Genomic DNA, 21,639 nt, shown 5'->3' with positions numbered 1-21,639 from the left:
CATTCCTCCATCGACAACGAAAGGAAGAGAAAGAGTCCAGATGTCGTGACCATCGACTCATATACTACGGAGTACACCTGAATATAGAAAATATGATTTCATTCTTCTTGTCATAAAGTTTATCTACTTCAAAACCACCCTGAAACGATCTGTCACATTTTCCAGCTCTTCTTTTCATCTCCCCCTCCACCTCTCGCCTAGAGGTCGCGTGGAATTTCCCCGCCGCCGCTTGTCGGATCTCGTTGGGTATTTCCGCTCAGCCTGGTTCATCAGTCCTCCAGGGATCAAAGTTGCCGGCCGATCCAGACGCAGCCGCCAGCGCAGCACGTCGACGTGATCCCTGAACGTCAGCTGTGACTCTGTCCTCTATTGACCGTCTACAACTGTACCTTGACGACCGACGGTTGATTCTCCCACCAACTTGACCGACTGGTCTCGCCTGTGCAACAGGTTCCTGTGCCACGCAAGGAAACACGGACTCGATCAACTTACGCCGGTCCTACAAAACACTCCATAAGGAGTCTGGCGCCGCCTTCTCATTCTTTGTCACTCACTTATCATAAGGTCTTGAAGGTATGAATCGTTTCACTCTTATTCCCTTGTCCTGTTGAATCGCTATCTCGTCTTTGACCTGGCGTATTTGCCTCCTTCCTGCCAGCCTCCCCCTGCTGTTATCCCTTAGTGTCCCTTTCCCCTCTTCAGAATGAATGACGCCCCTAAGGCTCCGATTACTGGGCTACACCCTGGTTTGCACCATTCAACCGCTTGAATATGCTCTAACTAGTAAATGATTGCTGACTTACTGAGTTCCGACACGCAGCGCTTGGCCGCTCCGACCGTATACATTCCGCAACAATTATCATCGCTCTCTCTTGAGCCAAAGCTCACGAATCGAACCTTTTTGGAAACGTTTCTAATCTAGCAGGAATAACTTCCGTACGTTGAACCAATCGGCATTTCTTACTCGCTGCGCTGTATCATTTAGACGTCTCCGTTACGACTCTCGGAGCGGATCAGCCCAAGAACAAAAAGTGTGATTGTGATACCTTACCTGTTTTCCATGACGATTTTCTCTCGAATCTACAGTTCAAGATGTTTTGGCGCTTCGGGGGATACGCGAGTGTCTCCACCATTGATACCCTGCTCGACAAGCCTGATGTCAGTCTCGAAGAGCTGTTGGACGAGTCAGAGTTGATTCAGGAGCTCAAGCAACATAATACGAAACTCATAGAATATCTACGAGAAGATAATGTCTTGAAACGCCTTATGGACTACGTGATTGCACCCAGCCTGGTGAACGAAGATGATGATGACGACGAGGACGATTCGAACGACTCTAATGACCTTCAAACGAATAAAGATGCTCCAACCGAGGGAGAGAAGAAAGTCGACCCGCTGAAGGAGATCTTGCATCCTGAAGATCTGGACCGAGCTGAGAAGAACCGTTTGAAGCATGCGTACATCGCGTGCGAAATTCTCTCGTCTGAAACATGGTCAATATTGGAGTCAATAATGGCGAACACAAGCTACCTGCGCGACTTTTGGGGCTTTGTGAGGAGGCGACCCTCGTTGGACCCTATTCAGGCGGGTTACTTCACGAAAGTCAACGAAACGTTGTTTGATCGAAAGACCAGTGAGATGCTGGAGTTCTTCAAGTCTCTGGACGGTATTGTCCCGGCGATCCTCCAGCATGTCGACAATCCCATGGTCATGGACCTCTTGTTGAAGATTATCAGTCTGGAGAAGGCCGAAGGAGGCCAGGGAATTGTGGATGTGTGTTCATCAGAAAAAAGTCCCCTTTTTTTAATGGTCAAGACTGACACCCATCGCAGTGGCTGAAAACACAGAACCTGATTCCTACTCTTTTGTCCTTCTTAACCCCAGAGCACCCGGCCTCCGTGCAAACCTCTGCAGGAGACTTTCTCAAGGCCATCATCACTATTTCGGCAAATGCGACTCAGAACGACCAATCCTGCATTGGACCCAATAGCCTCACTCGCCAGCTCGTCTCCGCACAGTGCGTAGAGACTCTAATCAAGGCCATGTTGCAAGGTGGAAACCCGTTGACAGTGGGCGTTGGTATCGTGATTGAAGTTATTCGGAAAAATAACTCGGATTACGACCCAGAGACCATGGGTGGCCCTGATTCGCCTCCTACGACATACGACCCTATCTATCTGGGCAACCTGCTTCGGATTTTTGCCAAACACATACCAGACTTCATGGCACTGATTCGAAGCTCCAAGCATACGATCAATGACAATGGAAAAGTACGAAGCGTGGAGAGAGGACAGCTCAGCTCTGCTTGGGGCGCTAAAATTGAGCCTCTCGGCTTTGACCGTTTCAAGACATGCGAATTGATGGCAGAGTTGTTGCACTGCAGTAACATGGGTCTTCTGAACGAACCCGGAAGTGATGAGTATGTCCGCCAACGCGATGCTGAACGAGAAAGACTTTTCCGCGAAGGCGCCTTCAATCCGCACAAAGAGTCGTCTGCTCTCGAAGGCAACGATTCTACCGCAGACTTTATCAATGGTTCTGTTCTCGACACCGGTTCCCCTGAGGATTCTCGAGTCCTTGAAATATCGAACACTGGTGAGGATGGGTTCGAAGACGTCGATTCTTCTGGCGTCCTAGTCGACAAGGAGAAACTTGCCGAGAGAACGGAGCCTGATAGTCGGCAGACTGAGCCGGAAGTGAGCGATGCATCGAGAACATCAGCCTCGATGAACGACAAAGAAAATGATTCCGGCGAAGCCCATGATCATGCCGAGGCTGAAACGGACACAAAAGAAGGAAACAGCTCTGACAAAAGTCTCCCGCCTACGGTTTCTGACCTAACAGACCAGCTCAATGCAATGGATTTGGGAGACCAACGGGCCTCCGAGGAAACCACGGCCCAGGGAGATGTCGGAAAGTCTGAGATTCTCCCCTCGAATGACTCGGAGTCGCCCTCTGCTGCACAGATGTCGTCCGACCCCGCAGCTGTACCAGCGCCTCTGTTCTCCACACAACAACAGGAAAAGGATTCAGTAGCTTCAACACCTGATACTGCTGGCCAGGTCGGGAATTTTCAGGATTCCACAGACCGTGGATTAGACTCGGTGCCCTCAAACACTGATGCTGAAGACTTGCGGGCGCACCTCAATTCCTACGTTCAGCTCGATCCGAACGGCCAACCGGTCGTTGGTGATTATCTCAAGATTATGTTTGTGAAGAATAAGGTCGTGCCCACGATACTGGTAAGTTAGTCCGCGCGACATACGCATTGTGTCGAAATCTGACTCTGGGTGTTCTAGGATTTCTTCTTCCGCTTTCCATGGAACAACTTTCTTCACAACGTTGTGTATGATGTTATTCAGCAAGTTTTCAACGGACCTATGGAGCGCGGTTACAATAGATGTCTTGCAATCGATCTTTTTGAGACAGGGCGCATTACGCAGGCGATTGTTGCTGGACAAAAGCGAAGCGATGAAGCGCAGCGGACGCAACGCATCAGACTCGGCTACATGGGTCATCTTACCCTCATTGCAGAAGAGGTTGTCAAGTTCAGCGAGCGTCATCCACCCGAGCTACTTTCTCCTACGGTGATGGAAAGCGTCTTGAACCCGGAGTGGATCGATTACGTGGAGCAAACTCTTTCCGAGACACGAGAGCGAGATAATGCAATCCTCGGCGGTGTACGACCAGATATGGCTATCGGGCACCGTCAGGGCCTGCTAAATCAAGGTCAAAGCAGCAACGCTTCTTCAGCGCTCGCCGAGGCTGGCTTGAATGGTGGCGCCAGCAATTCAGGCTTCCAAAACTTCGACATGAACCAGGGCAGTGTTTCTGGTGGCGCTTTTGGTCTTGGTGGTGGCAGCAGCTCTCTGCTGAGCGGCTTCGGAAGCTCCAGCGACGATGAGGATGAGGAAATGGAGGAACAAGACGACAGAAACCTAACCGAACAATCCGCCGAAGGTGTTCCTGAAAATGTGGGTGATGATCTATTTACTGACATTGACATGAACGATGCATGAGAGCTCCCTCTCGTCTTCTCCCAAATAACTCCGTTCCTCCAGTTCTACTCCATTTCCACTTCCCCTCCCTGATCAAACTTTCTTGTCTCTCATCAAACGGTCGATGAAGACTGGCGCCGTATAGGTGTTGATGGTGAAGGAGATGTGATGGCATTGGGGAGCATAAGCATAGAGCGTGTATCTTCAGCGCTTCTTGTCCATGTACAGACCAATCTTGGTGACGAATCCCGCGAGGTCCTGCGGCACCCGTCTGAACGGATGGTCTAGTTGGATATTTAGTCCATTGGCTGCTCCTTCAGGCATTGATATACAAACTTGATTTCATGCATTTCTAGAGGACCAGCTGCATCTGAATGATGACCGATGATGGGTTATGGACTTCTGGGTCTGTTCTCAATTTCCTGAGTCACTCAGTTGTCTGGACACTGTTCTAGCCCGGACGATTTGACTCATGCAGACCCTCTTCCTCCCTGCCATCATAGTTGATCCAATCCCCTTTGTTGTAATACAAGCCACAGCATGTGCTGACGACGTTGTGAAATTAGGCATCTTCCAACTCAACAAGTCAACCTATACCAATTCTTCCTCCACCTCCTGCTCCTCTCAGCCTCGGACCGTCTCGCGCGCGACGGCAGCTGGCAGCACGGCTTGCCGCACAGAAACAGCAAGCTGCTGAAACGGGCGGCAATGAAGGCGAGCCTCAAAACCAAAGTAACCAGCATGAGAATGGCGATGTTCAGTGGCCATCCAACCCTTTTGTGATTGCGGGCTTGGACGATGACGGTGATGGTACGGACTCGCCTTCCCGAGCCGCTTTCCCCTCCAGCGACTTTCCACATACGCGCAAGGACGAGCCGTTCTCATCGCCCACTTTTCCCGAGTCTGGCTTCAGCCCACCCGATTCAATGTCCACTAATTCCTCGGATGATGACGGGGAAGGCAGGGTAGACATGAGGCGCAAGGAGCGCGTTCCTCTGGAAGTTGATGATGACGAGGATGACATGGGCGAGATGGTCGGTCCCTCACTCGGTTCTGAAATGCTCGACTCAGATGAAGAGGACGAAGCTATCATGAACGAATCTCTAGGATACCCAGATCTCGGGCCTGGCCGCTACAGGAGCTTCCGAAGATCACAGTTTGGTCCGTCTCCTTTTGGGGACGACGATGACAATGACAGCAGTGACGGCGAAGATGATGGACTAGTCGAAATCTTGGTTCCTGGGAGAAAATCTTCCGCACCTTAACTGCCATGGATGGATATGACCAAGATTGTCCTCTAGAATTTATTATCTGCGCTGGTTTGCTCTGCATTTCATTTCCTGGCGGTAATTGTGTTTGGCACTCTGGGACGCATGGACTATTTCCTTTCTCTTTTTCATGACGATGTACACTATCGAAATGTGCATGAACTTGTATACTGTTGAGAGCGGAATAGAGATGACCTTCTCTAAACAAGAAGATCTTGGCATTAGGATTAACCTACAGGTGGCCATGCGCTGTTCTGAATGGTGATATCTGCTTCTAGCGACTGACCGGTGTGGCGGCAAGTGCAACATTACTGGCGTTTCATTTCTTACTTAAATGGCTCTGTGTTTATTGATATAGCCTGTTGTCTTTTCCTTTCTTCTCTTTACTGGACTTTGTACGATAACTGAGCGAAACCAATTCAATGTTTCTTTGCGTACTATAATGTCAGAAGTTGACCCCTGGTGATTGAAGACTATAAGGCTAGAGAACTAAAAACAAGCTTCTAAAATCGTTATCTAAATGTATGAGAATGTACTCTAGAGTAATAAAAAATTCTCGCTGTCATGTCCATACTTACAAGCTGTTGATGGCTTCCATGACTTTCGAGACGCCCGAGAAAAAAGTGGGACGCCGCATTTCATCATCCCAAAATTGCCCCTCCAAGCAATTGTATGAGCTCTCCGTGTCCATCGTTGACATCCCCACGATCTTAGTCTTTCCCTTGAGAACAGCTGCGAGGGTCGCGAGGGCTGCCTAGTCAGTTAAACAGGGAAAGACTCGCTAGTTGGTTTGAGCACCATGGCGGACAGTGGTGATCATTCAGCGTTGCTGCCACCGGGGTAGGTTTAAAGCTCGAATTTTTATGTTTTGCTATGCTACCTGGGATCGTTCTCGCGGAGATGGACTCACATCCCCGTATACAATCCTATAACTTCTGTTGAAGGGGAAGTGCGAAGCTGGACGTCTCTATTCGTAATAGCGCAATCTTGCCCTTCAGCGTTCGCATTCTGATGAGACAGACTTCCCTCAATATCCCTAATCATTCCTGGTTCACACAGCCCAAATTCTGTCATTATGTCTAATGGAAGCGTCTAGGTCTACTGGTGATAAGGACCTAGAAAAATGGATCACGCTCGTGGAATGGATGACCAGCAATGGCGGCTACCTGCATGAAAGTGTTCAGATCGCCAAAGACGAACAACGAGGTGTTCATTTCAATGTCAAGAAAGACTGGAAAACTGGTGTCCCAAAGGACACGCATCTCATCAAGATCCCAGTGGCTGCAACCATGTCATACCTCAACATTGTCGAGCATCCTCTTCCCGCCGACGAGGAAGGCAATGGGACGGCCTCTTTCTCTGCTCATGGGGTGCAGCTTCCGCGCGATTTTGTCGATGCTGTTGGACCCCATGAATCATCTATTTTCTTCTTGATCGGTCAGTATCTGAGGAGCTCAGAAGGGTTTTGGTTCCCGTATATTCGGACGCTTCCTCAGCCACTTTCCCTGACTACGCCATTGTATTATGAGGGGGATGATTTGCGGTGGTTGGATGGGACGAGTCTGGCACCGGCTAGAGAGCAGAGAATGGGGGTATGGAAGGAAAAGTACGAGAATGGAATTACTGAGCTTCGGAAGGCCGGCTTCCAGGACGTTGATCAGTACACATGGTATGTGTAGATGTTTGGACAACCTCCCTTCTCTATGTTGATTCACGCTGCTCGGCGTTGCCCAGCAAAAGTGTATTAACGAAACCCACAATAGGGATCTCTACCTCTGGTCTTCGTCCATCCTCGTATCGCGGGCGTTTTCAGCCAAGGTGCTTGCCGAGGCAGTTACTGATGTAGAGCTGCCTGAAGATGGTGTGTCAGTACTTCTGCCCTGCATTGACTTGATGAATCATCGGCCTCTTGCCAAGGTAGAGTGGCGCGCTGGCAAGCAAGATGTCGCCTTTGTGGTGCTGGAAGACGTTGCCTCCGGGCAGGAAATCTCAAATAATTACGGGCCTCGCAACAACGAACAGTGTAAGTCGAAAGTGGAATGACTATGTAACAAATTGAAAGTTAACTTCAAAGTGATGATGAACTATGGCTTTTGCCTTCCAGACAACCCGTGCGACTATCGGATCGTCAGCTTGCGAGAACCTCCAGGTAGCCCCCTCGATCAAGCCAGATCCTATCAGCAGCAGATGTATCCCGAGAGGCCTAAAGCCACAGAGAATCATTACTACGTGTTCAATATCTTCTATCCTCTCCTCGCACCAGACACTGCCATGGAACATTCAATCTTCTCGCCAGCCCTTTTCAATGCCGTTTCCATACTTGGTGCCAATAACAGGGAGCTAGAGACCCTTGAAATCACCGAGGAGGACATCCGAATCTCAGATGCATATGGCAACTCCCGGACGGTCCTAGCCGCTCTCAGCCAGATAATCATTGAATTGATCACACATATTGTGAAGTTGAGGTCTTCATCAGAAGGCCTGGGAAATCCCGAAAACATCAAACAGACACATGCGAAGATTTATCGTGACAGTCAGATCCGCTTGTCAGAGACAGCTCTCGTTATTGCTGCCTGGACGCTCAACCGCGCACGGCAGCATGATTATGATGGAAGCTGGGAAGAAACCAAGCGTTTGCTTAGCACTCATATGGCTCGTTTATCTGCGAAGAATTTCTCTGACGAGGTCAAGTCCCGTATACAAGTGAGAATCCTTGAACGGAAATCGCTCCTTGCTAACAACGGCGAACTTTTCACTTTGAAAGAACTGTCCGGCGCTCTTCCCGCTGAGATACAACGACCTTGCAAAGTGTTCTTCCAAGACGTTTTGAGCAACTCTGAAAAGGCGATACCCATGCTAGAAGGAAGCGACGAGACATCGCCATTTGCCTTTCCGATATTCTTGTGTTTCGTGGTCGCCACCCACAGGAACACAACGGCTGATAAATCACAACTTTCTGCCAGATTGTCTACATGGGCTAGCTTTCTTCTTGAGAAGTATCCACCGCCCCCAGAGGATGTGGCATGGATGCTGGAGGATGAAGATGATGAAAAGATGGTCAGCTTGTTCGATGACATGCTCGATCAGATGAGAGATCAGAATCCAGACATCTTCTCGAACCTAGCTTCGTTCACCGGAGACTGGAAAACAGATAACTGGTGGCTCTCTCCGAACTGGTTGCGATGGGCCTGGATGGCTACAGAGGAGGAATGTGTGCAGGCGCCTGAAGATCCCTTGGCGTTGTTACGAGCAGGAGGATCAGGTCAGGGCTCCGTTATGCTGTCTACGATGACTTATTTGTATATTCCGCAATAGATCGTAGTGGAAACAGAAGATCCAGAATGCCAGAAATCTGATGTAACGCATATATGACTAAGCATTGAGCACGTGACTGATACGGACCAATCAGCGGGTAGCCAAAGGCGGATATTCAGCAAGCGCAGGAATTGCCGCGCCGTGAAGCTCAACGACGGTGATCATCCCCAATTGACCCTTCCACCTCTCTCTCTTCGAGCCAATTCCTCTATCCCCCGTCAATTCCCAGCAAGTGGGCCATCTACCACCATGATATCTCGAGCGGCGGCTCCGTCGCCTTCCTCAATCGCCAACCTCTCCTCCCGCTCTCTCCGCGTTCAGGGTTCGGCTGCCCGCTCCTTCGCCAGTGTCCAGGACAACGCACACCCCGTACGACATCATGGCGGCCTGCGGGACCAGGACCGGATATTCACAAACCTTTACGGACATCACGGCGCTGATTTGAAGTCGGCAATGAAGTTTGGAGACTGGCACAGGACTAAGGACATTGTTTTGAAGGGTCATGATTGGGTACGCCTGTCCTTTGCACCCACCGAGGATATTCTGTGGTCGTGCATTCATGTTGCGGGGTTATACTGGACATTGAAGCTAATATGAGCTTAACTTATCTGCAGCTGATTTCCGAGATCAAGGCCTCTGGTCTGCGTGGTCGTGGTGGTGCTGGTTTCCCCTCGGGTCTGAAATATGTAAGTCCTCCTCCGTGCCAAGACGGTGAGCTTCGGGAAACCCATTAATATCTTATCTGCATTAGTCTTTCATGAACTTCAAGGACTGGGATAAGGACCCCAGACCCCGATACCTGGTTGTCAACGCCGATGAGGGTGAACCGGGCACATGCAAGGACCGTGAGATCATGCGCAAGGATCCCCACAAGCTGATTGAGGGTTGCCTCGTTGTCGGTCGTGCGATGAACGCCAACGCCGCCTACATCTACATCCGTGGTGAATTTTACCACGAAGCAACCGTCCTCCAGCGGGCCATCAACGAAGCCTACCAGGCTGGTCTCATTGGCAAGAACGCCTGCGGCACCGGCTACGATTTCGATGTTTACATCCACCGCGGAATGGGTGCCTATATCTGTGGTGAGGAGACCTCTCTCATCGAGTCGATCGAGGGGAAGGCCGGCAAGCCTCGCCTGAAGCCCCCGTTCCCCGCCGCCGTCGGTCTGTTCGGCTGCCCCAGCACCGTCACCAACGTTGAGACCGTCGCCGTCTGCCCTACCATCATGCGTCGTGGAGCCAGCTGGTTCTCCTCGTTCGGCGCCGAGCGCAACTCCGGTACGAAGCTGTTCTGTATTTCCGGTCACGTCAACAACCCCTGCACGGTCGAGGAGGAGATGTCCATCCCTCTGCGTGAGCTGATCGATCGTCACTGCGGCGGTGTGCGTGGCGGCTGGGACAACCTCCTCGCCGTCATCCCCGGTGGTTCCTCCACCCCCGTCATCCCTAAGTCCGTCTGCGACAACCAGATCATGGACTTTGACTCCCTCAAGGACTCCCAGACCGGTCTGGGTACTGCCGCCGTCATCGTCATGGACAAGTCCACCGACATCGTCCGCGCCATCTCCCGTCTGTCCAAGTTCTACAAGCACGAGAGTTGCGGCCAATGCACCCCCTGCCGCGAGGGAAGCAAGTGGACCGCCCAGATGATGGAGCGCATGGAGAAGGGCCAGGCCCGCGAGCGCGAGATCGACATGCTGCAGGAACTCACAAAGCAGGTCGAGGGCCACACCATCTGCGCCCTCGGCGAGGCCTTCGCCTGGCCCATCCAGGGTCTCATCAGACACTTCCGTCCCGAGCTGGAGGCCAGAATCAAGGAGTACGAGCGCGAGCTGGGCGCGAAGCCCTTTGCTGGTGGCTGGCACCCGAACAGCAAGGCCGAGGGCAAGTTGATCTCCCCTGGCATGTAAACTTACCATAACCATTCCATACCTCTTTGTCTTTGATCCCATCCCGCGGCGATAAAAATGGTTTCTCATCTTCCCCCCGCCTACTTTTCACCCAACCATAGCCGGGATATAAAAAAGATATGGTAAACATACATCCTTTAGACCCGCCCGTCACAAAGCCATGGAGTGATTTGTGTTTCGTGTCCGCGTATAACCTCTATCTTTCTTTCTCCTCCTGCTCTGTTTACGTTCAGTCATGTACAGTTCCCTGGTAGCAAATCGAATAATCTCATCTGTTGAAGTATTTTGCGTCTTTTAAGGAGTCCTAATTGAGTAAGCGTTCGGTTACATAAGCTCATCTCCAAGTAACTACCTAACTAGCTATGCAGCAACGGCTACGAGAGTATTCCCATAGTCCTACTACAGATAAGGCCTCTAGCTGCAACAGCTTCAAATAGTTCTTCAATTCTTCCTTGTAAAGGCTGCATAGCTAGCACGAAAACCAATCAACCTCTTCTAGCAAATTAATTAGTATTATTGTGTCGGACAGGCAGAAAAAGCAACCATATTTCGATCTCAGCCATCATGCCAGTGTGATATTCACTCCTCCATCTCTTTCAGCCCAAGGTCGTTTTGTGTCAAGAGAACGTCAACCAGAAAATCTCGATTTCAATTCTCCGAATTTGTCTCGTTCTCATCTCGGTGCACGTCCTTGTTCTCGCTTGCGGCCTTCTGAGTCTCCTTCTCCACCCGTTTCTGATCCAGCTTGGTGAGTCTTGCCAGACGCCATTTCATGCCATGGTGGTACTCCACCCACAGCAGGCCTAGGCCAGCCAGCATCAACAAGCCCCAGAAGACGAAGCACCAGCCCCAGCCCATGGCGGTAAGCATATGGTCAATCACAGCGGCTCCGACGGCTCCCAGCCAGCATCGAACGAGGTTCGATGCCGCAGACGCGGTAGACGCTCGGTCTGGGAACAGATCCACCATGAGCGTGTTTAGCGTGTTGAGGGAGGCGATGAAGCTGAATCCGATGATGAACTGCAGGACAAGGGGTGCCGCCAGCGGCGCTCCCTGCTGAAGGACCCAGCCGTACGGGATGAAGGCAGCTACACCGAGAGCCATGAGGGGGAAGAAAGCCTGCAGACGAGCCCTCTCGATAGGGAAGCCCCGCAAATCGTCACCCTTCTTTCGATTCACTGGCATGCCTATTTTATGAGCAATACGGCGATAGTTGAAATCCAGCAGCTTGCCGTTGAGAATGGCTGCGATACATGAACCCACACCGAGAGGACTAGGATTCCATGAGACAGATATAGTCAGCATATCTCTGGTCGTCTGACAAGCCATTCCCAGGGCTGGATCAACAGAGAGCACTTACATATAGCAAAGACCAATTTGAAGGTCGTTAAAGCCATACAGCTTGCCAAAAAGGTTGGGTGTGCTTGTCAGGAGCGCAGTGTTAGCCAACATGGCCAATCCAACATATGAGACGACGATGAATGCATCCTTTTCTAGCAAGATCGCGAAAGCCGTGAGTGGATTCGGGAACGAAAGCTTCTTCTCTTCACGTGCATGGTTGAGGTTGGCTCCCTGCTCCTGATGAGTGAGGCGTTCTTCGGCTGTCATCTTCTTTAGTCGACGACGTGCGGCCAAGTACTGAATGACAGACATCCTCCACCACTGCTTGGGAGGGACACTCCCATTGCCGACGATATTGCGATTAGTCTCTGGCATCGTGATCATGAACACCACCAGGTAACCACCGCTGATGATAACCAGAAACCAGAAAACACTTCTCCAGCCGAGGAACTTCGCCAAAATACCTCCAATGACAGGCCCAAGAGCCGGCGCCACCATAACACCCGCAGACACAGGTCCAATGAAGCTCCCTCTCTCCGCTGCCGTTGCAATGTCCGCTACAACTCCATAGCCAAAGGCAATGGTTCCACTGCTACCCGCACTTTGGATACAGCGAAGAACCATCAGCGCCGCGTAGCTATTCTGCAATGCGAGGCCAATGTTAGCAGCCAGGTAGACAGTGAACGCAAGAATGTATGCCGGACGACGACCTCCCGAGTCGGCAAATGTGCCGATGAAACTCGGAGCTAGACCCTGCAAAATCAGGTACGTGGTGATGGTGAGATTGATCAAGGCAGTAGTGAGATGGTAGTTTTTAACAAGCGTGGGCATGACAGGGAAGTAGATCTGGGCGGACAGAGGAGAGAAGAACGACGCCATGGTGATCATGAAGACGATGAAGCGTTTCTCATTCTTGCTAAAGGCCGAATGAGCTTCACCCTCGGTCTCGCCGTCTGCCTGCAGGGTTGTGGCCTGAGCTTCAAGAGCAGAAGGATCCGAGCCTGAGGATGCCTCTGCCGGCTTATCGACATGGTACCGAATCACATTCTCGCCGTCGTTGGAAGAAGAGGAGGGCGCGACTCTCTCCTGGACTTCGCGCACTCCGCCAGACATTGTCGATGGTTTCCGTACTTGTGGGGTTGCTACAAGAAAGAGATTAGCCCTCGGAAGGAAACACAGACACCGAGCCAGGACAAGGGTACGTGCATCTGCTTTGCTGTATTGCGTTACTTCCCGGTCTCTCTCTCCTTCTCTGCTTCCGCCCCTTCTTGAAAGAAGCAAGGATAGATCTGCCCTCAAGGACTGCGATCTCGTATAGAGAATCCGGACACTTGTATACGTTGGCAAATCCGACTGATTATGTTGCGCTTTGAAGTGCGTATCCAGGTCTCTGACTGGCAACGGAGACAAACAGTGATGCACCTAGCCAGGCACAGGACAGTGAAGGGCTTTGGCAAGAAGACAAGACAAGACCAGACCCGAAGTGAGGAAGGCTGTCGTCTTCTCTCAGTCGAAGCTCTGTGTCGCCTTTGCACAACGGGGAACTGGTATCACTGGCCAGAAGCCCAATCAAGACGAAGCCGGAACCGGGCCAGAAGCCTGAACCGGGGGTCGCCCACCGCTCTTTCCTCTTTCTCTCTATTCATAATGAGCACAGAATGACGACCAGATCAGGCAGGCACGATTCAAGATTACCTGAGGCATCTATTCCTAAGGTACACTAGAAAGACACTAGAAACACCATGCTTGATTAGATCTAACGGTAAAACAGGGTAGGGAGATACACGCAAAAAAAGAGGAAGAACAACGCGACTTCGTAAAACTGACTCGATTCCCTTTCTGGATGACACGCTGCATTTGTCTTTCGAATCCAAGCAATAGCGTAGAGAAACCCATTTGCAGGCAGAGCTGCCGTAGCAACAGCTGGCAAATCCAAGAAAGCGAGAGTGAGGGAGAACCAAACGTCATCAAAGTCACCTCAATGGTCACAAATGCACACATATCTTTCATAATACAAAGGACCTCCTTGCTTTTTTCCCTCTTCAATAACCTCCAGCCATGATAGTATTGTAGTACCTCCGACTCATCTCTGCTGTTTGCATGATGCGCGCGTCGCCAGTAAGAGGTAGGTTGAGCACAGAGGGCAACTCGATCGTCTGTTGTTCGTCAGTTATGTTTGAATCAGGGACAACAGTAGCATTGAGAAAGATGCAGTACTTACGCTGACGTCCTCACGTGTAGTCCAACCGGCTACCGCTCGGCTCATTTCCTTGAAGGCGACTCTTGCCTCCAAGCCCTCCACTCCAGACCCCTTGCCAATCGTCTCCCCCATCGTGACAAGCGCATTCACTAAGCGGCTCAACCGACTAGGATCACGCCTTCCATTCTTGGCAGTGACAAGGCGCAGGAAATCGTCGTAGATTCCACCGCCGCTCGCCCAGCCTTGGACCTTGCGTTCCGGTCCCTCGCCAAAGCCCGAGATCAATGCCTCCAGAGTGGCGTAGTCCCGTTCAATAACCGCAGTTGGTCCCACGACGTGGCAGAAAGTGGAGTGCGCATCATTCCAATTCTTACCACGGATCAGACAATCCACCTCTCGGGCGGCATCGCCGCTATCACGAGCAAACAAAGCCTTCGCACCCCAGATCCAGGCCTCGGGAAGCTGCAACTCCGTGGTGAGATACTGCCAGGTGGCATCTGGTGCACCCTCCGCAGTCACTGGTTCGGGTAAGGAGGATGCGAAGCGTGCCAACGTTTCCTTGACAGCACGTTCACGATCCGACGCTTGAGAGAGATGGAGTAGAACGAAGAGTGCTTGCCCAAGCTCCCCACTAGAACTAAGCTCCCAAGCGTAATCCCACACCAATTGGTCAGCCCGCAACGAGTTGATCTTGAAACTGTCGTGTTGTCCGACAGCGGCCGTGAGCAGCTGATACAGCTGGAACGGCAACCGGTTAGAGAGCTTGTCACCAGTGACAGATTCAGGAAGCAGGGCAGCCGGGAATTCGAGTGCTGGCAAATCAGAACTCTTGGCAGCAGCAGTAGTACTCGAGTAGACCTTCAGCAAGACCCAGAGAGGAGACTCCCGGCCCAGAGTGTCCGACGCCGCGCGCGACATAACATCTCCCTCCAGGTGGGATGCAGGGTAAGGAAAGGCAGATTCGTCCCCGCTCCTCACCTCTTTGGCGAATTTCAAAACGGCATTTTCGATGGGCTCGTCATCGGCAATACCGTACCACAAACGGAGACCAAAGGCTTGGAACCAGTCCAGCTCGAATCGTTCGGTGAAGGTAAATGTAGATGCACGATCCTCCAAAGCACCACCGGACTTGCCCTCGCTGCGGAGTGAGTTGCCAGCGAGGAGTTCGTACAGAGCTCGGATCGATTCGGTCATCTCGGAATAGACGTTGTGCTGGCGCCACATCTCAATCTGTCTCGCCATGTCTGATCTAGTTGTGGCATCTCGACCAATTTGCGAGACCAACGTAGCCAAATGAATATTTTGGCTCGCAATCAGAACTTTGCATGCCTCTTCGACTCGGTGAGAACACAAAAGGTGGACAGCCCGCTCCTCAGAAGATTCAATTTTATCCAGGTCATGGGCGTGTCTCTCGCGCACGATGCTCTCCCATAGACGACTGAGTCGGTCCTTCTTGATACGTTGGAGGTATTTGGGACGGAGTTGTGGTGGCACCCCAGCAGAGATATCATCTTCGATCCCATCATTGAACAAGATGTTAGCGAGCTGCCAGATGAGTCTTTCCTGGTCCGATTGTGTCGAGCTCAGCGATGTCTGCGTGAACTGTCCAAAATCGGCCTTAGCCAGACGAGCGAAAGGAATGTCTTCAACGCGCTGGATGTGAGATTGCTTTCTTTGGGCATCTACCATCCCGCTGAGCTACGACTCCGTCAGCATGTGAAATATCCTAGGAATGTACAGAATCGGTACATACCTCGCTGTCTTTCATGAACACCATCACCTTAATGTCTCTCTCTTCGCTGGTGACAGAAAACTTTTCCTCCCAACGGGTACCTGTCTGAGGAGAGACTTCTGCCATGTCGTTCCTCGTGCAGATGATTGAATCCATTGGGCCCCAGCGCGGCTTGAAGGAGTGGTGAAAGGCCAGGTCGTCCTCGTTTAGTTCATTCGATTCGCCAGCGAAGGTTTTCGGTTGCTTGTTATAAGGCCACTAGGAGTAGAAGAAGAGAATTAGTCAAGATTTCCACTATAAATTAGCTGTCATTCGACTATCTGTAATAACCGCGTGCAGCGGACAACGTCTAAACTACATCCTAAACAAGCGAATCGCAAAGGCAAAGAACAGATAGCAATGAATCAAGGGAGTCAAACCTCAAAACCTTTTGGCTGTACCGGCTGCGCCTTCAGAGGAGATTGCCCCTGCTGCTTACGCGGCTGCTGGAACAAAGAGTTCATCAGATCGATGCTCGTCGCAAACCCTTTCTGTCGGCTGTCGGTCACAGATTTCTTCGGCGATTCGTCGTGAAGAGGTCGGTCTGTAAAGGCATTTGCTTGTATTTCGCGAAGTGCATCCCGGTTTTGCTTCCTTGGACTGATTGTCCGCTGCAGCTGTTCGGCCCAGTCGCCGCTAAGGTTGAGACGTGCCTTTGAGGGAGTTTCCCAAGGTCTCAACGAGGGTTGGGTGTTGTCAATATAGCTGTCGGTACTGTTGGCATCGTCGTGCTCCACGGTATGATCAAGGTTGGGAAAGGTGCCCGCCATATCCATTTCCTCGCCTTCATCGAATTCAACATCTGATTCGCCAGACTGCTGGCTCTCGGTGACATCGTCGCCATCCTGCTCAGTAGTTGAACCCGTGGAGCCGTCCCCTAAAAAAGACTCATCCTCTTCCACAGAAGCCGCGTCCTTGTCTCCGATTGTTTCCATTACTTGATTACCAAACGCCCCCGGCACCATCTTGCGCTTCTTGAAATCGAAAGTGTCGTCCTCGACCCCGGCCACAGATCCAACAAAAGAGTCGTCAGTTGTGAATGTGGAGGTTGGCTCCGAGCCCACGGTGTTCGCGAGATGGGCGGGAGTCTGGGCCTTCGGAGTCGGAGTGTCAGGAGCAGCACTTAAAGTGCTTTGGTTGAGGCTCTCACCTTCATCATCGCTTTCATAATCAAGGCCATAGGTGGTGAAGTGGGGGACCTTGAAGATCCATGTTCCCGTCTCCGTCTCGTAGTCGATAAACTCAGTATTGTGCACCTTTCTCAGCCGGTCGACGTGTTTCTCGAAAAGGGGCCCGCTTGTAAGGGGTGAAGGTGACTTCTTGTCCCTACCTCTCGGCCACGAGTTTTCTATCCGTAAAATGGATGGCACGTTCAGGCCCTTGCCCATTGGAGGCTTAATTGCTTCATCAGGGTACACCGTGATCTTACGCACGCCAATTTCCACGAGCCCGCCAAAAATCTGGTCGAGGTCGATGGTTGTCAGATCGACAGGCTCATCAAAAGTCACCTGACCACAGCGTTGACGGCCGACAGTGAAGCCAACAACATGCTTGAGGTCTTCACGGCTCATCTTACTGAGTTCGGCACGGGATGGCTTCATCCAGTACTCGCCAGGTTTGGGGTCACTGCCGGGAACGAAGTGAAGTCTGCTGGAGCTGTCGGTAATGGCTGCATGCTCAGAGTCTTCTGGAACAGAGGGAAGATCTTTGCTACGGACGGATTCCATCTCCGGACGGGCAACCATCTCAGTGGACGTCTTTACGCCGTTGATTCCGTTGACGCTTCCAGGCTTGCGAATAGAGCGCAGGAATCCAAGTTCCTCCGGCGTAGGTTCCGGGCTCTCCGATGCCACAGGAACGATTTCCCCGCCAGTGGTTGCGTCAGGAGCCTTTGAAGATGAAGCATCGAAGCTCACTCGCTTTTTCATTTTGTCGGTCGACTGAGTAGCATCCTCGCCATTAGTGATCGGCGCAGCAGCAGTGCTTGCGGGACGTGCGAACAGGTCGTTGCGCAAGGACCGATCGATGGTCAAGCGCTTCAGGCTTCCACTGGACAAGCGAGAAGTACCAGAAAGCGCACCGGGGGACAAGACACTGTCAGTCTCTGGGTCGAAAGTCTTGCGTAGGTTGCTTGTCGAGAAGCTCTTGCTGAAGCTACCCCTTCCAAGGCTGCCACCAACACTCCCGCGAAGGCTGCCGCCTAAGAGACTGCTTCCCAGGCCAGTAGGGGTGCTAGTAGTGCTGGAGGGTGATCCGTAAGTGGAGTAGGAAAATCCGTATCCCTGGCGCTTTGGGGGTGTGATAAGGCGATTCGCTGCAGTTGGCGTAATCTTGTAGACGGGCAGTGGAGTGCGCTGCTTTTGCTTGATTGACGAAGAGAGCGGTGTGGCCAGGGGGCCAGGGCTTGGGGCACTAGGAGCAGGCAAGCCGGAGAAGATGGACTGGTTGCCATACGGATTGCCATCGAGCAAAGAAGCCTGCAGACTTCCAGGAACAGGCTGCTGTGCCTGCTGCTGTTGCAGGGGTTGTGCCTGTTGAGTTGTACCGAAGAGGCCACTGGTGCCGAGGCCAGTTTGTTGTTGTTGGCCTTGAGTGTTGCCGAAGAGCGAAGAACCCGTGGTCTGGCCAGTTGTACCTTGGCCCCCAAACAGAGAGCTACCGGTACCAGTGGCGCCGCCGAAGAGGCTCGGCTTCTGTTGCTGCTGAGCTTGGCCACCACCAAACAGACCGCCTGTACCCGTCTGTTGATTCTGGGTTCCTCCAAAACCTCCGAATGCGCTAGTGCCTGTGCCAGTGCCAGATGTTCCCGCGCCAAACAGGCTCTTTTGGCCCTGCTGCTGACTTCCACCGAAAAGTGAACTTGTTCCAGTTTGCTGAGTATTACCTCCGAAAAGCCCACCACCTGTGGTCTGCTGCTGAGGCTGTTGAGCATTCTGACCGAAGAGGGAAGTACCCGTAGTACCAGCTGTACCGCCACCAAAGAGGCCAGTGCCAGAAGGCTGCTGCTGTTGGGTGGTCGCGCCGAAACCGCCAAATAACCCCTTGTTCTGCGTCTGGTTCTGAGCCTGGTTTTGCTGACCGAACCCACCAAACGCGCCCGTACCACCGGTCTGCTGCTGACCGCCAAATGGAGAGGAGGTTGCGGCAGTACCACCGAACGGACTGGCCGTGCTGGTATTTTGCGCGCCGAATCCGCCGAACGCGGTGCCGGTACCAGTTGTAGCGGTGCCTGCACCTCCGCCAAACAAAGGCTTAGCTTGCTGTTGAGTGTTGCCGCCGAATAACGAGCCTCCCGCTCCTGTTCCCGTTCCAAATCCAGTTGTTCCAGTTGTTCCAGTTGGCGTGGAACCAAAGCCGCCAGTCGTGGCAGTGGCACCGCCGAACAGGCTAGGCTGAGACGTTGTGGAGGTTCCTCCTCCGAAGAGGGAGGTTGCTGGTTTGGCGGCTCCAAACAGAGGGTTAGTGGAGGTAGAGCCAAATCCGCCAGTGGTCTGGGTCGCGCCAAATGCGGAGGGCGCGCTGGTGCCGGCGCCAAATGGCGAAGACGTACTGCCAAATCCAGTGGACGGTTGAGCTCCGAAACCGGATCCACCGAAGGCTGAGGTTCCAAAAGCACCGGCCTGTCCACTTCCGTTTCCGAACCGGCGACCCTGGTTATAGTCGCCCAATCGCAGCTCCTCGAAGGAATATTTGCTGTATGGTTGCTGGAAAGAGATGCTTTGATAGTGGTTGGTCACATTGGAACTGCTATCCTTCTCCGAGAACGGGCTGAATGGAGTGCTACCAGTGCCTTCACAGGGAGGCACTGCCTGTTGAAAAGCGGTTCCTGTGCCACCAAAGCCAGCAGCGCCTCCGAAACCGCCTCCTGTTCCAAAGCCACCAGTAGTACCGGTAGTGGGGGGGGTGGTGGTGGTGCCAAAGCCGCCAGCAGGCTTGTTGCCGAACAGTCCACCACCAGTTGTTCCAGTGCTTCCAAAGCCTCCAGTCGTTCCTGTAGTTCCCGTCGAACCGAAGCCACCAAATCCAGTAGCGCCTGTGGTGGAAGTTCCGCCGCCGAAGAGACTACCACCAGATGTTGTACCAGTGCCAAAACCGCCAGTGCGATTTTGGCTGCCGAATAGCGAGTTCTGTTGGGTTTGTGTATTTGCTCCAAAGCCTAGAAATAAAATCCCGTGTTAGTAGCTGAAGATGAGGGTCTTTTTGAGAAAAAAAATGGCAAAGCATCAATGATTGAAAGAGTCCGCCCTCGGACAGGGATCCCATGTAAGCCTTGGAGGCAATATTCCCGGACAACTCAACACGCGCGGACCATATCAAGTATTCCGGAAGTGGAGAGTCCGCGACCTGGACCCTTGAGTACTGGGTCAACTGGTATGTAACGCAACTACGGTCGCAGTTCACTTTATAACTGCGAGACTCCTCCAACCAAAGGCGCGCAGAACCCCGGGATCTGTCCAAGGATGGGACGCAGAGAAGAGAAGAACCGCTAAGCTGATGAACATCGTCATTGTGCACCTACCTCCGCCGGAACCAAAGCTACTGGAGGTGTTTCCAAACAGGCTACCGCCTGATGTGTTACCGCCACCAAAAGGGGACGAGGTGGATCCAAAGCCTAGATGACGGGGAAGATGCGGTCAGAGACTGTAGTCAAGCTGCGATTCCTTCTCTTGTGGCTACTGCGTCGCCCTTCGTCGCGAGTCATCCGCGGGGTGGTGGCGAGATCCAGTGGTTGTGAGAGACCGTCGCGGGTCGACATCAGAGGCACCAGCATAGTCCTGGACTGAGATCCAAAGCAAACGAGGCACGACAAACAAATTATGAACGATGGGCGAGATATGGGTGATATCGAAACATGATGATGGATCATGAGACCTACCTCCTCCAGAAGTTGTACCACCAAAGCCAGAGCCGGCGCCGAAGCCAGAGCTCTGCTGGGTGTTTTGTCCAAATCCTCCGAAGCCACCGAAAGACATGATGATTGACGACGTTCTTTGAGGATTAAGAATTCATAAGTTGAGAAGCCAAGAGCGATCGTTGACCGAGTTATTAGAGGTGCTGAATGTGAATAAACTGTTAGAAAGGTGACCTATCGCGACGCCTTCGCACGAAGTCAAAGTTCGAAAGAAAACTTGCGAGTCAGAGTGGCTTCGACGCGCAAGAGGGAAGCTCACAAGAGTTTGTGTTTGTTTTAGCTTTTCTCTCGGATCGCTGGCTCTGCTTTTTATAGGGGCGAAATAGTCAACCCTAGCTTAAGACGGATTGTAAAGGACCGTCAAAGCCAGAGAGCGAAGAATCTAAAGAGATGGTGGCAATGGGGTTAGGAAAGATGGCAAAGAGGACGGGGGGTGGAAGGGAAGAAGTGACGCGCAGAGATCAAGAAAAAGAGGAAGAAAGCTGCCCCAGAGCGAAGTGAGATGGGAGAGTTCAGTGGATTGCCTGTTGCGGTTTAGCCTCCGAGGCACCTTGGTCACCTAAGGTACTGTAGTAGTTCAAGGTACTTTGTAGATATGTTTGGGCCTGGAGGACTATTCACTACTCACTACTCGCTACTAAGGTATCTGAACTAGGAAAGTGAACAGGAGAAAAGTGATTGTGCTTTTGTAGTAGTTGCTCCCATGGTGGGTTTCCCTTATTAATACCCCATTCAACGGCGGAACTTTTACTGGGGAGCGTTGTCGACCGACTGTCATGTGACCATAGGTGCCTGATCAGGCGGGCAGCATCAGAGGGAGTAGTTTCCAGGCATCTCTGGCGGATTACTGCACTCCACAATAGATGAATGGATAATGTGAACAGACGACCCGATACAGCACAGAAAACCTGTCTAATCAATAGGG

At 52.0% G+C, this 21,639-nt stretch overlaps 5 protein-coding genes across 5 annotated transcripts; 3 read left to right on the top strand and 2 right to left on the bottom strand.

Moving 5' to 3' along the window:
• Nucleotides 1-1,092: 1,092 nt before the first annotated feature.
• Nucleotides 1,093-5,263, top strand: Aud_007245 (uncharacterized protein; the record flags this gene model as incomplete). The annotated part of the gene is made up of 4 exons (XM_043292138.1): nt 1,093-1,773; nt 1,833-3,242; nt 3,300-3,974; nt 4,565-5,263. 4 exons carry the CDS (start codon nt 1,093-1,095, stop codon nt 5,261-5,263), a joined length of 3,465 nt encoding a protein of 1,154 aa, XP_043148073.1.
• Nucleotides 5,264-6,065: 802 nt separating this feature from the next.
• Aud_007244 (SET domain protein) lies at nt 6,066-8,581 on the top strand (the record flags this gene model as incomplete). Its single annotated transcript, XM_043292137.1, has 4 exons — nt 6,066-6,106; nt 6,363-6,935; nt 7,030-7,289; nt 7,341-8,581. The coding sequence occupies 4 exons, from the start codon at nt 6,066-6,068 to the stop codon at nt 8,579-8,581; spliced, it is 2,115 nt and encodes a 704-aa protein (XP_043148072.1).
• Nucleotides 8,582-8,830: 249 nt separating this feature from the next.
• On the top strand, nt 8,831-10,490 carry Aud_007243 (NADH-quinone oxidoreductase subunit NuoF; the record flags this gene model as incomplete). The annotated part of the gene is made up of 3 exons (XM_043292136.1): nt 8,831-9,091; nt 9,196-9,267; nt 9,333-10,490. 3 exons carry the CDS (start codon nt 8,831-8,833, stop codon nt 10,488-10,490), a joined length of 1,491 nt encoding a protein of 496 aa, XP_043148071.1.
• Nucleotides 10,491-11,138: 648 nt separating this feature from the next.
• On the bottom strand, nt 11,139-12,944 carry Aud_007242 (putative MFS transporter; the record flags this gene model as incomplete). The annotated part of the gene is made up of 2 exons (XM_043292135.1): nt 11,139-11,763; nt 11,851-12,944. The coding sequence occupies 2 exons, from the start codon at nt 12,942-12,944 to the stop codon at nt 11,139-11,141; spliced, it is 1,719 nt and encodes a 572-aa protein (XP_043148070.1).
• A 929-nt stretch (nt 12,945-13,873) lies between these two features.
• On the bottom strand, nt 13,874-20,775 carry Aud_007241 (nucleoporin family protein; the record flags this gene model as incomplete). The annotated part of the gene is made up of 6 exons (XM_043292134.1): nt 13,874-13,987; nt 14,053-15,729; nt 15,785-16,021; nt 16,183-19,958; nt 20,322-20,414; nt 20,679-20,775. 6 exons carry the CDS (start codon nt 20,773-20,775, stop codon nt 13,874-13,876), a joined length of 5,994 nt encoding a protein of 1,997 aa, XP_043148069.1.
• Between the last annotated feature and the right edge of the window lie 864 nt (nt 20,776-21,639).

The sequence above is a fragment of the Aspergillus udagawae genome (assembly GCF_001078395.1).
Source record: "Aspergillus udagawae IFM 46973 DNA, scaffold_5, whole genome shotgun sequence".
Classification (NCBI taxonomy): Eukaryota; Fungi; Ascomycota; class Eurotiomycetes; order Eurotiales; family Aspergillaceae; genus Aspergillus; species Aspergillus udagawae.
This window is presented reverse-complemented; position numbering and strand designations above follow the sequence as displayed.